Source organism: Echeneis naucrates, chromosome 3, assembly GCF_900963305.1.
Source record: "Echeneis naucrates chromosome 3, fEcheNa1.1, whole genome shotgun sequence".
Classification (NCBI taxonomy): domain Eukaryota; kingdom Metazoa; phylum Chordata; class Actinopteri; order Carangiformes; family Echeneidae; genus Echeneis; species Echeneis naucrates.
In genome coordinates this window covers 20,853,241-20,865,939 of record NC_042513.1, presented here as the reverse complement: position 1 = coordinate 20,865,939, position 12,699 = coordinate 20,853,241, and the positions used below count along the sequence as shown (strand labels likewise).

General features: G+C 41.6%; 2 protein-coding genes across 2 annotated transcripts; one reads left to right on the top strand and one right to left on the bottom strand.

Annotated features, from left to right (window-relative positions):
• Positions 1 to 272: 272 nt before the first annotated feature.
• Positions 273 to 4,144, bottom strand: pdcd2 (programmed cell death 2). The gene is made up of 8 exons (XM_029497663.1): positions 3,877 to 4,144; positions 3,333 to 3,441; positions 2,896 to 2,952; positions 2,348 to 2,536; positions 1,991 to 2,158; positions 1,614 to 1,714; positions 1,333 to 1,446; positions 273 to 759 (listed from the first exon to the last, which is right to left on the bottom strand). Exons 1-8 carry the CDS (start codon positions 4,069 to 4,071, stop codon positions 586 to 588), a joined length of 1,107 nt encoding a protein of 368 aa, XP_029353523.1. The 5' UTR covers positions 4,072 to 4,144; the 3' UTR covers positions 273 to 585.
• Positions 4,145 to 4,923: 779 nt separating this feature from the next.
• On the top strand, positions 4,924 to 12,361 carry rhoua (ras homolog family member Ua). The gene is made up of 4 exons (XM_029497559.1): positions 4,924 to 5,430; positions 5,667 to 5,725; positions 6,783 to 6,971; positions 7,609 to 12,361. Exons 1-4 carry the CDS (start codon positions 5,187 to 5,189, stop codon positions 7,891 to 7,893), a joined length of 777 nt encoding a protein of 258 aa, XP_029353419.1. The 5' UTR covers positions 4,924 to 5,186; the 3' UTR covers positions 7,894 to 12,361.
• The last annotated feature ends 338 nt before the right edge of the window (positions 12,362 to 12,699 follow it).

The window sequence follows — 12,699 nt, the reverse complement described above, 5'->3', positions numbered from 1 at the left end:
CAGTGCGCTCCTCATGATGTCCTGGAAAAAAAAAAACAAAATAATTCACCATCTTTTCCATCTGGTTTGGCCAACTTACTGACATAATAGCTTTGTTTCAACTTTTATCCTGGTTTGTCATTAAACATGAATTATGTGATTATTATGGTATGCAGATACCTGACATGCCTGATAGTTGTGCTTTATGTAACACTGATTGTAACTTCCATGTAACTGTTAATTGTCTGTTTTATAGTACTGGAGAATTAGACAAACAGGCTGCTTGGTTAAAAACTTTATTATGTGATAAAGCAAAGGCTCATATTTTGATTTCTGCTTTATCAGCTGCAGTGGTCCAGCCTGTGTAGTGTCTTTAACCACAGGTCAGAAATATCACTGATTGGTTCTCAATAGCCAGAAAATGTTAGTTCCAGAAAGGACCACAAAACATCTTCTTCCTCCTTGTTACAGTCTCAGATAAAAGAATTTGAGGCCTCAGTTTGAATCTTATGTAACAGAAGCCGCAGCAGCATGTGTCCAGTGCACTAAGTGAGAAACGACGTTTCCTCTCGGCATGCTCTGAGCATTCAGATTCATCAATGGCTCCTAGGACGTCATGAGTGTTTCATCTGTGCAGAAGTCCTGTTTCCAGATGAACTCAGGACAGTACTGGTTCTCATGGTTACAGCTGGAGGAGCAGGTGTAGACGGCCAGAGTCCCCCAGTCGATACTGGCTCCCGTTGCATCCACGCAGAGACTGTTCAACAGCTGGGGCATCACCTGCAGACAAACACATTCAGTTTGTGCGTTTATTAGACTCCAGCAGACAAAAATCGCTGTGACAGTCACATTTGATCAAAGTCTTGTTTTTCAAACAGAAAATGTTTTGAACATTATGCATGTTTCCTCCCCATAATCGATTGTAATTACTTTTTTAAGAAAATATCCTTCTGGGCTTTTTTACTTTTTGACTGAATCACACAATCACAGGTACTGACATACTGAAGTTATCACATAAATGAGTAACAGTCTGAAACATTATACATCAGATAGGACCGAGATGTTTCATCCAGACATTTAGGGGTGCATGGAGGGACAGCAGTATTGTGTACATTTTGGTAGAAAGTGACTAATGAAGCATTTACCACATCTCAACATTTCCTCAACTGAAAACCTCTCAGTCACTCCTCGTAATAAAACACTTTCAATAATCGATGACATTAACAATCAGCACACACATTTTTATTTACTGAAGGTGTATTGAAACCTGTGGTGGGTGAGAAAGGAAAAAAAACAGCAGCACCTTCTGCTTTGATAGGTCAGATTTCTGGATATTTTAGAGGCGGTGACTACCTGAAACTCAAAAGTCCTCTTGGCACCACAGGTGCATGAGGGGATATCTTGCCCCGATGGGATGTGCTGAGAAGAGATCCATAAAGGAGAGCCACCTCGACTGTAACGCACCACCTGTGAGATGAACACAGTGGAAAAAAATGTAGAAAGCACGTCTAACAAAGGACAGTTTATGATGGGATAATATGGGAGCCGTCTTCACCACGACCATGAAAATATGACAACGGACACTGGGTATAATCCTTGTACACAACATGTCATTTCAAGGACTTATTTGTTACCTGGTGTGGTTCTGGTGCAATCTTCTTTTTAAACCTCTGAAACATTTTACTGTCTTTGGTCTCACACAGAGCCATCTCCTCCAGATCGGTCTCTGCCAATGCTGAAGAAGGATCAGAGTCAGAGGAAATCCCTCAGAGAGACAATCTGGTTCAAGATTACTATTATTGATCATTTAAAATGATTCATAATAAATGTAAAATTATTTTTATTATCATCAACAACAATAATAATAATAATAGTAATAACCATCATCATGCTTATGGTGATGATAATTATTATTATATTTGAAGCTGGTAATAAAAGCTTGCCAGTTATGTTTCTGTATTAGGCTGTAAACTGAAGGTGATCAGTGTTTCAGGCATAATGTAAAACTTACTGTTTGCTAAAGAGGAACAGTCTACATCCTTCTGAGTACCGTCTCCTCCCTCCATTCCTTCAGCCTCCTTCACGTTTTCCTCTTTAGCTTCTTCCTCCTCTTCCTCCGGCTCAGTGACCAACTCAGACTCAGGGAAGAGAAAGGGAGATGTAGTGGCAGCCAACATGTCTGTCCAGAGATAAAGTGAAGACACCATGTTACAAAGTCAATATAATTTCTCAGGGTAATAATACCCTTGAGGTAGATTCTCGGTCCCTTAACTAGATTATTTTCAAGTTACAGTTATTTTGACACTGACTTTGTAAAAATCAACTGAAACAGCGACACCATCGCCATCGGGACGGAGGAGAAACACACCTTGGCTGCCACACTCCTTCTTATGTGTGTGTTTCCAATGGAGGGTCTGGTGGTGTTTCCCACAGTATGTCACAGTGTGGCAGCGGGAGCAGGCTTTGTTGCCAGGGCAACCACACACCCAGCACAGTTTGACTCCAGAGACAGGCAACACATTCTGGCTGTGTTCAGGATCGGTGGTGGATTCATCCTCTGAGAAAACAGGAAACAGAAAAAAGTTTGTTTGTGTGTTTGGTTTCTTTTTCAAGGCCCTTTCAGATGCATTTGCATGAAATCAGGGTTTGAAAAAAGAGAATAATAAAAACACCTTAATGTGTAATTGACTGCAGCTCATCTGTTCTGTTCACATTCTTAACAACTGCACACAGAAAATACATGAAAACTGAGCTGCTGATGAAACGGATAAAAACACATCTTTTTTTTTTTAAATCATATTGCAACCACACTTCCATAAAGGCATACATAAAATTTTGATTTTGAAAAAATATGAAATAAGTGACATTTTGGGATAATGATTTAGACAGACAACCAAAAAATGACAATGTACAAACCTGGCGGTGGGTCATAAGGGTAGAACTCATTTCTCCTGGAAAGCTGACTCCTGAAAACTGGATGGAAAGGACAGAGAAACTAAATCTGTCATAAAAACAGGATAAAAATGCATTTAATTGTGTTAAAAAAAAACAGTTAGACAAATGTCACCGAGTACAGAATGATGAAATGTTTTTATAGAGTGAAAGCAGAGGATGTGGAAAACAGGAGAAGAGAAGATGTTAGTGGGGATTTCAGTGACGCTTCGTTCTACGCTCACATCTGACTCAATCTAAAGAACATACAATGACACACTAATAACATTCACACTTGGCTGAGCCCAGATCATATGAAATCATGACTTGATGCTGAGAACAGATGGCATTCATTTATTTATTCACCTAAAATAATTTAGGACCTGTCAAGATGGAAAATAGACAAGGATAGTCTCAGGTACCTTTCATACAGCGGTTGTCATTGAGTTTGTAGCACTCAGCGGTTCTGCAGCAGAACAGAAAGAGTGATCTGTGAAAACTGGTGTCCAGACCAGAGACCGGAGCGTAGACCTGCAGCAGAGAGCAGAGAGAGAGACAGTCACAGTGTGTGTGTGTGTGTTAGTGGGAATGGCCTTTGTGTGTGTGTGTGTGTGTGTGTGTGTGTTAGTGGGAATGGCCTTTTTGTGTGTGTGTGTGTGTGTGCGTTAGTGGGTATGGCCTTTGTGTTTGTGCCTGTGTGTGTGTTAGTGGGTATAGCCTTTGTGTGTGTGCCTGTGTGTGTGCCTGTGTGTGAGAGAATATAAACACACATTCATTAACCAATGACACATTTTTTACTTTACAAAAGGTAAACTCATTTAAAATCAGTTAAAGAAACCAAACTAAACAAAGATTGGTGATGAACCTTTTAAGAAATGGTCCTTTAACAGTTTTTAGGTGAAACCTGTTTCATCATCTGGTCTGTTTGAACCCTCATAAAGGCGGATATGATGATTTTCTCCAAACCTGCAGCAGGAAGGCCATCGGCAGGCGGCAGATCTCACACTCCAGCCCGGCCGCTGAGGGCAGGCCTCTCTGGCTGAGCCACGCCGGCTTCCCCCCGACTTTACTGGGGAACTGCGGGGACCGAAGCCGCCACGGCTCGGCCTCCTCCAGGAAGCCCAGCACCACCTCCGGAGACCCGACGGCGTCGGTGGACATGTTACCGGGAAGTTTGTCCCTGCTGAGTATTTATCTGGAAGAAAAGGAATAACATCCTTCACAACACATGCAACAGCGGTACAGCTCTGAAAAGAGTCCGTGCGGAAACACCGACCCGCCGCTGACTGTGGACATGAACCGGTATCAACAAAGATGCCCACCTAAATTTATATAAAGTAGAAAATATGGCAAATTTCTCATTTGATAACTTTTTTAGACTCACGACGACATTGTTAGTTTTTTAAAATAATGTTATACATCATGCAAATTTCTTTTTCACTAGATGGCGCAGATGTCCTGTCTGTGGTGTGTTAAAGGTTTAAATGAGCTCTGTTGGAGGCCTCCTCTGGCTTTTTACCAGATAAATATATTTTCCCTGACTGCTTTGAGATGTTTTTGACTCGTTTATTGAAGGCTGGTCTACACTGGTGTCTTTGGGGCTTGACAAACTACCCTATAATATAATATCATATCATATCATATCATATCATATCATATCATATCATATAGTACATGCTTCCAGGAAAAGAAATGTTGCGATAAGATGTTGTTTGAAAATAGGAAGTGGAAAAACAAAAACAAACTAATATTCAACAGGTAACATAATTCTTAGACATTCATGATAACAAAGCCTTTAAAAAAACAAACAAACTGAACTTGTGGAAACAAAAAATAAATAAAATTACGTGGAATAAAAATGAATAAAGGGTGGAAATATTGAAACCAATTACAGTAAGGTTTGAATGCATTTCTATTTTGTTATAGCCTTATAGGTTCTCTCTCTCTCTCTCTCTCTCTCTCTCTCTCTCACACACACACACACACACACACACGCACTCGCAGTGATGTCAGTCCGGCTCTGAGCTCCGGCTGACTGGACCGTCTCTGGATAAAGACTCTTATCTGAGTCCCAGCTCTTCCGATCCGGCTTTAATTGATGTGAAAGTCCGCCGTGGGACAGACGGGGGACATGGACTCAGTCCGGGCAGGGTGGGGGTTTGTAAAAGTCCAGACCATGGACAGTCAGCGGCTGTGAAGTCCGGCAGGGAGCGGACTCATGGAGGATGTGAAATCTGGACCGAACCGGGACTGAATCTCCTGCCTGGGCCTCCTTCATGTCTCCGCGGGGCGATGGGACCTACGCGCCCGACCGGGTGTCCCCTCCTCCGCCTGTCCCACCCCGGAGGGTCCGGAGCCGGGACAGGGGCTCCGGCAGGGCGCGGAGGTCTGCGGCGGAGAGGCGGGTGAAGTGTGTGCTGGTCGGGGACGGAGCTGTGGGGAAGACCAGCCTGGTGGTCAGCTACACCACCAACGGGTATCCCACCGAGTATGTCCCCACCGCGTTTGACAACTTCTCAGGTAAAGAGCTACTTCTCCATGGCTGGTGGTGAAGCTGGATTATTTACACTTTTCTGACATTTCTGGCCATTTCAGACCAACAATTAACATCATTTTGAGTGATTTGTCCGCTTTTCAGGCTTATATAAAAGACAAAATAATGTGTATTTCATCTTTGGGGGCTTACTTCAATTCAGTGCAAACATAACATTTCTTATTGACATAGGATTTGTGTGTGTGTGTGTGTGTTTGTGTAGCGGTGGTGTCAGTGGATGGACAGCCAGTCAAACTTCAACTCTGTGACACAGCTGGACAGGTCAGTGATCTCGACACACACAAACGCACAAAAAGAGGGCGAACAGCAGCATTTCCTGTTGTTATATTTCAGAGGAAACAATGTCTGTCTGTCCGTCTGTCTTTCTTGCTGCTCTTTCCACATCAATATATCAACAGAGGAGCATCCTCTGCTCTAACCGAGACCGTTCAGTTGTGAACTCTAGAGGCCGGAGGATGATTGTTACACAGGTTAAAGCTGGCTTTACTGTGAATCCAGTGTGTGTTTGTCCAGGAAACTAGCTGTTGGTATCTGCTGGGCCTTTCATAGGAAAAAAGAAATCTCTGGCACACAGGAAATGATGCAGTTGTGTCTACATTTCCAGCAGCTGTTGATATGGTGAAAAAAAGAAGACTTGTCGAGTTGGGATGAGGAACAACTGTTCAGATAAGGAGCTGCAACAAACCAAAAATCAGTTAAATGGAATAAAACACAAATAATACCTGAATGAACACACCTGTACTGTATGAAATCTAACACACCTCCATTTTGTCAGGAATAACAACCAACTGGTGAACTCCTGTGGGTGTCTCTGAGAGAACAGCAGCTCCAGCCACAAACAATAGGAAATGGGATTTATAAATGCCAGAACAATAGATGTGGTTACTGAGATGCACTTATACAAAATGAAAAAACGAATAGGACAATCACAGCCAGAGGAACAACAGCCAGAGAGGAGGGGATTCATTGGGGAAAATTTATCTCAGTGGTTAATTATCCTTTGGTAATAGATCACTCAGTAGACTCACTAGACAACACCTCTTCCTGCTCTTACAAGCATGCACGCCAAAAGAGGAAGTGAGCTCTCAAAGGCTGACTTTCCCACTCCAGGCAGGACAAAATCTTCTGTTGCTTCCTCTTCTTTGAAATCCCCATCCCCTTCTCTCGCTCTGTCTTTCTTCTCATTTCCCCAGCAGGACACTATGGAGTCTCTGTCAAAATGGCCTTAAAAGCCTAATTTGTTGTTTAGTGAACTGCACTTTGTCTTCAGCTCTCTAATGAATGTCCAATTTTTCATGATCTCTCCCAACCTCCTCAGGATGAGTTCGACAAGCTGCGTCCTCTGTGTTACACCAGTGCTGATGTGTTCCTGCTGTGCTTCAGTGTCGTCAATCCCGCCTCTTTCCAGAACGTCCCTGAGAAATGGATGCCAGAGATCCGCAGACACGCTCCGTTTGCTCCCCTTGTACTCGTTGGGACACAGTGTGACCTGCGAGAGGATGTCAAGGTGTGTTAAATTGTATAATTGTAATCACAAAAAAATTGTATAACACGTCAATATGTCTAATTGTTATCACGATGCAATAAAATCTAATTATCTGCAAACACATAAAAGTTACAAGGGCAATAAAAAACATGAGCGCAAGATCAGCACAAACATGTAAAAGGTTACTGTATTTCTCCCAAAGGCAGATGTTGATGAAAAGGAGAGATGCTTTTATGACTGTGGCATGTCGACATGTCTGCTTCAATTATTTTATATGTAACACTTCAGGCACTACGTAATTCATTTAAATGTAAAAGTGGAAAACAATAAAGCTGCACATCCATATAAACAACATGTAGTCTGAACTGAGACCTCAAAAAGTATCCAAATCTTCATGGATAGTAAAGAACAGAACATTTTTTTTTTTTTTTGGCAAAAAGCAACAACATTTTATTGTGTATTTGCCTTTTGTGACAACTGATTGATGTTGTACCCGTTTAAAGGGGCACAGCAGATATGAGGATACACAACATTCGCAGGATGCTTACCAAACACAAAAAAATGGTTAAACCGTGAAAAACGTTACACTGCATCTTCCTCGTCACCTCGACTAATGTGGAGGAAATTTCCAGCATTTAAAAACCTTTTGTGTGTTTAGGTCCTCATTGACCTGGCTAAGTATCGGGACAGGCCCGTGGACCCTGTGGACGCTCAGGACTGTGCGCTGGAGATTGGAGCCGTGGCTTACATGGAGTGCTCCTCTTTGACCCAAAAAAATCTGAAAGAAGTGTTTGATACAGCCATTCTGGCCAGCCTGCAGAACTACAGCTCCCAGAAGCGCCCAAGAGGTAAACAAAAACGCAGAAAAAAGCAAAGGCAGACACCGGACAAGGTCAAGAGTCTGTCAAAGTCCTGGTGGAAAAGATACTGCTGCGTGGCCTAGAGCAAACAGTCCGGCTCTCATCCTCTGTTGACTTTATCCTGGTCTGGATTCAGCTGGATTTGGGTCCTGTCTGGACTGGCTTTCAGTTTGTGTGTCTTTGTCGTGGAGCCTGATGTTGAGCAGGGCCCTGAGTGGAGTATGGCTGAGAACCAAAGTAAGACTCTTCAGGATCTAAAATGTTTTTGCTCTTGTGTGGAAAAAAAAAAAAAAAGGTTTCAGCCTTATCATGGATGAGATTTACTACTGAGCCCGACCTGGTTCAAGCAGAACCTGCTCTGAAAGCTGAGCTTAAATGTCCCTTCTCTGGTCCGTTTTTATCTGCCCCTGCTTCCAGTATAAACTCTCGCCTCCTGGCCTGGTATGGATTCATGTAGCCTGGAAGGGACCGGGACCGCCCGTGGACTTAAATGGAACTGCGTTTAAACAGCCATTTTTCGAACTTTCACCTGATTTCCAGTACTCATGCTCAGAAAGAACCGCTGACTGACACAAAGTGGCTCTCAGGCCAAACCTCATCCTTACTTACAGAAGAACTCAGGAGCAGACCGAATCATTTCATCACTGGAGATGATTTAAATCAGAACTCAGTCAACAAGTCCAGCCCATGGTTAATTTTAAAGGTTATTTTTTTATAACTGGGGTCATTGTCGTTCTAATGAAAGAGCGTCCTTCATTTAGCAGCTAATAGTTTTATCCTGATCACATGCTTAGTTTCCTGTGGTGCAACCTACAAACCTTACCTGGAGCCTGCATCATGGCTTGTATTTCATTTTAGTCTCAATCTGAAATGTTTATGTGGTCGGGTCCGGCCCAGTTAACGGTGGGTTTGTTGATCAGTGTCCCGTCACTGTGCAGCCAGACAGTGAATATATTTGGTCAGACTTTTATTTGGACAACAACCAATGCCAATGTTTTTCTTCAACATCCCCCCATGAGGGTAAAATCCAGTTTGCCTTGTTTAACACGATTTCCTAAAATGACTGGACAGTGTGGCCTGCAAAATGATTTTGTACTAGCTTGGGATGGTGAACAATGGAACATGTCAAGCCTGTCTGAATATCAAATAGAAGCCAGTTACACTTTTACCCAAGAAGATAACGCTGCATGTAGGAGTCAGGGAACACTGGATGCATAAAACTCATTCATAACTTAAACCAGAAATATTCATGTGCGTTGTTCACATGATGGCTGTTTTTCAGTTATAAAGACAAGCACATTCAATTTCGTACATTTCACTCAGTGGACAAGCTTCATTTTCACCCCTATGAAATTTATAAAGACACTGCCTTATTTATCTGGACCAGAGATGCCTTCACGAGGCTACAGAGGCTCACAAACTGTGATCAGTTAATATTAAACTAGTTTCTGTCATAATAAATAATGCCAATATCATACTAAACAATGCTGAAGTAATTTAGCACACAACCAATTATGTGTCTGTTTGAATTGTCATGTAGTTTTTCTTGTGTAAACAGGGAAGCTCATGATAGCAGTGATGAATACAGCTTTCACATTTTCACTTCACTGGATCAAATTTGGCTCACGCTGAAAAGCATGTAGTCACGGTGAAGAGGAGGAGTGAGGTCTGACAGTTCAAAAGAGTACACAGTTTCTGTGTATACACCTGCCCCCTGGTTTCCTGAGGTTAGTTATCTGTCCTGCATTAGTGTGCGCAGCCTGTGAAACTGGACCGGAACCAGCGATGGTTGGCTGAATATATAAATCTTTGTACTGCGCAGGTTGACACAAGGACATTTTGCTGTTTTAGCATTTTGAAGCTCTTTATCGTAATCACATTGTTCCACAAATCACAGCATGACTCGGTGCAGCAGCCAGGTGACTTCTGACTTCTCTGCATCATTTTCAGATGGAAAGGATGAATCTGGGCTGAAACGGAGGACACTGATATGAATTTGAATAGTTCAGCCCGTAAAACAGTATTCAGTGTTTGATTTGTTTTTCCAGCCACTAAAACAGCTTCAAGTGTGAGCACTTAGGACTTAGATCAACAAATTTCTGTTTGCCTGTGCTTGAATTTCCAAATTCAGCTTTTTGTTTGTGTAAATTTGAAGCAAGAAAATAATTCTGAACAAACTAAAATAAACAAAGTACACTTTTTTTCTTAGCTTTTCATTGCAGCTATGTAAGGCTGTGAAATTTGAAACTTAGTGTTTGAAACTTCAGTTTCATTCATGTGATGCTCATCATTTTCCCCTTGTATTCAGAATTTGATCTTCTGTTTCATTACAGTGGAAACCATCGAGCCGATGCTGGTTTCACATAACAGAGGCCTCCATTGTCCATCCTATGGCTTCTGTACACTCTGTTAGTTCTGCAGCCTGTTCTCTGCCAAAGATCAGGTTCTTATGTTGTGAAGCTGAAATAAAAAGGCAAACTGACACACAAAATGTGTGGCTGTCAAATACTGAACTGCCACACCTTCCTTTGTACATTGTAGCAACTAAAACAAGAACAAAACGCAAAGATTCAAAACCTTTTCTCTACAGTTCCTCCATCTGAATGGCCCTTTGTATGAAAGTTGCTGCAACAGAAGGAAAAAAGGGAGCAACCGGGTTGGAATCTGGACTGGACCGAAGTTGATCCCCTCTGGTTGTGTACATATCCAACATCATTATTTCTTATTCATTTTTATTCCTTTTGCCTCAACATTTCATTTTACAACCATAATTTAGCTGAATCCACTCTAATTAATTCACATTTCTCCTCAAGCCGCAGGGGGACAAGCACCCTGAGTTACCAGGACTCTTATCCCAAGATTAAGCTTCATTTTCTGAATGTATCTTTTCATCCAGTGTCGTCATGTGTTATTTTCTGGTGTTTGGTTCAAAGTTGGTTCTCTACTGGTGTGAAATGGAGTGAGCAGCGGTGTGCTTCAAATTCAATAGGTAATAATTAATACTGTGGAAAAAGAAACTTGAGCCTCAGAAATTGTGGGTGAACTAAAATCTTCGAAAACAACTTCATCTTAACGTTGGATTCTAAAGTTATTCTCCAAATATGGAAGTCAGACTTCAAATCTTCAAATAGTTTTACAAGCTGTCTATGTATCCATTAAGTGTTGTTCACAGAGAAGAATGTGAAAAAGGACGGCGCCAACTGAATTTTTGGTCATGTTGAGTTTCGTTGGAGCTGTTGGGTAGTTTTCTGCTGAAGATGCAACTGAATGGCTTCACTGTGCTGATGTTTTACTCATGATAGCAAATGTATTGTTGCTTAGGGGGGAAAAGGGCATAATAAGTTGCTTGTCTTGCAGCCTTGGGTGATGGCAGAGTTAAGTAGGCTAAAGGTCACATGGACCCTCATGATAACTGGTATTTCCTCTGTCAGGCTTTTACCAATCTTTCCTTTTCAATTTCACAATTTATACCCAGGAGAGTCCGTTTCTCCTCACAGTGAGTTACACAGCATGCAATCCAGGCCTGCGCGTGATTATTTATAATTAAAACAGGATGAATAACATCTTGGTATGTTGCTGTTCAATTATTCTACAATGGGTTGCATGGTTCTGCAATGACTTTGTCTTTATCTGATAACACCCAACAAATAAATTATCTTAGAATGAGTAACTTAATCTGAACAGCACACACAGCAACACAACTAGACAAGAGCCAGCTAACTGAGCAGTGTTTCTCACTGAAGTAACCAAACAAGCACTAGCATGAGCTACAATAAACTGTGGTCACACCGAGCCAAGAAACAGAGCAAGCAATTCAACTTTTAATGTTTAAAACAGAGACGGTGTTATTTTTTTCTTTCAAAAGTCTCCCTTTAGTGTTTTAGGTTTCAGAAGTCAGGAAGTAAGTGGAGCTGTTGACCCTCAGCAGTTTGTGTCCTGTATGACAGATCTATGGCTTTGTAATGTAGAGCAGGTGGATCTCTGGAAGTGAACTGCTGTGTAGGATGGGAATGTGATGTGAGTGTGATGTGCTGCAAGCTCAGCGTTTTGTTGGAGGTGAGGCAGAAATTAGAATCGTGCACGTTTTGGGACAAGTGCAAAGTGTTTGCTTGAACTTGCCATCAAGAAATATACTGAGTCTTTATGAATGAAACAACGTTTTTTCAAATTGCAAAAATAACAAAAAAACATTTGATCTATGATCCAGGATGGTGCAGTTATGCCTACGTGTTACATATTTCCCATAAAGAATAGAGAGTTTAAACAAGAAGTGAAAGGAAAAATGGGCAAAACGGTTCATTCTTGAGAATTCATTAACTTCTCATTGAGGTTGATACGCACTAAAGCACACCTGAGCTCACTCACATGGGACACCAGCTGAGAACTTGGAAAACCAAGCGGCTCAGCTTGTGTTTTTATTTTTTCTTCATATGAAAACATTTGCTGCCTCATATCTGCTCACGCTGAATTCTCTGTTGAACTGAAGAAGTCAGCTCGGATGAAGATGTGTTTGTACAGAGGTTTCATACCCTGAGAAATAAAGAATATTTCCTTTAATTCGTGCTGTGTTTCGTTGAATTTGGGGCTTGGTGCTCAGCAGTGGGACTGGGAACGTGTGTGTGTAAATATAACTCTTGAATTTATGTAACCTTGTAATTCAACAGTGTCACAAAAGCTAACAGAGTGTAAATCTGTCTCTGTATTTTTTTGTTTTCAAGTATTTATGAGGCTTTATATCATTTTTCATGTCTGTTCATCAGAGAGTTTCTCAAACTGTATGCGAACAGAGATTGGAAGTAATCATGAGCAGATTCTTGGCTGTTTGTTTTTAGGGCAACCCACGACTTTTCTTGGTTGCTCAGGCGCCGAATTGGATGTGTTCTTTCATG

What these genes read in the sequence shown, in the direction of transcription:
- pdcd2 (XM_029497663.1), bottom strand. Translation starts at nt 4,071, where the DNA reads ATGTCCACCGACGCCGTCGGGTCTCCGGAGGTGGTGCTGGGCTTCCTG. An exon ending in CGATGGCCTTCCTGCTGCAG is followed by an intron (nt 3,442 to 3,876) that starts GTTTGGAGAAAA and finishes TCTCTGCTGCAG; the next exon opens with GTCTACGCTCCGGTCTCTGG. An exon ending in GAAGGAGTGTGGCAGCCAAG is followed by an intron (nt 2,159 to 2,347) that starts GTGTGTTTCTCC and finishes ATCTCTGGACAG; the next exon opens with ACATGTTGGCTGCCACTACA.
- rhoua (XM_029497559.1), top strand. Translation starts at nt 5,187, where the DNA reads ATGTCTCCGCGGGGCGATGGGACCTACGCGCCCGACCGGGTGTCCCCT. An exon ending in CGCGTTTGACAACTTCTCAG is followed by an intron (nt 5,431 to 5,666) that starts GTAAAGAGCTAC and finishes GTGTTTGTGTAG; the next exon opens with CGGTGGTGTCAGTGGATGGA. An exon ending in TCTGTGACACAGCTGGACAG is followed by an intron (nt 5,726 to 6,782) that starts GTCAGTGATCTC and finishes CAACCTCCTCAG; the next exon opens with GATGAGTTCGACAAGCTGCG.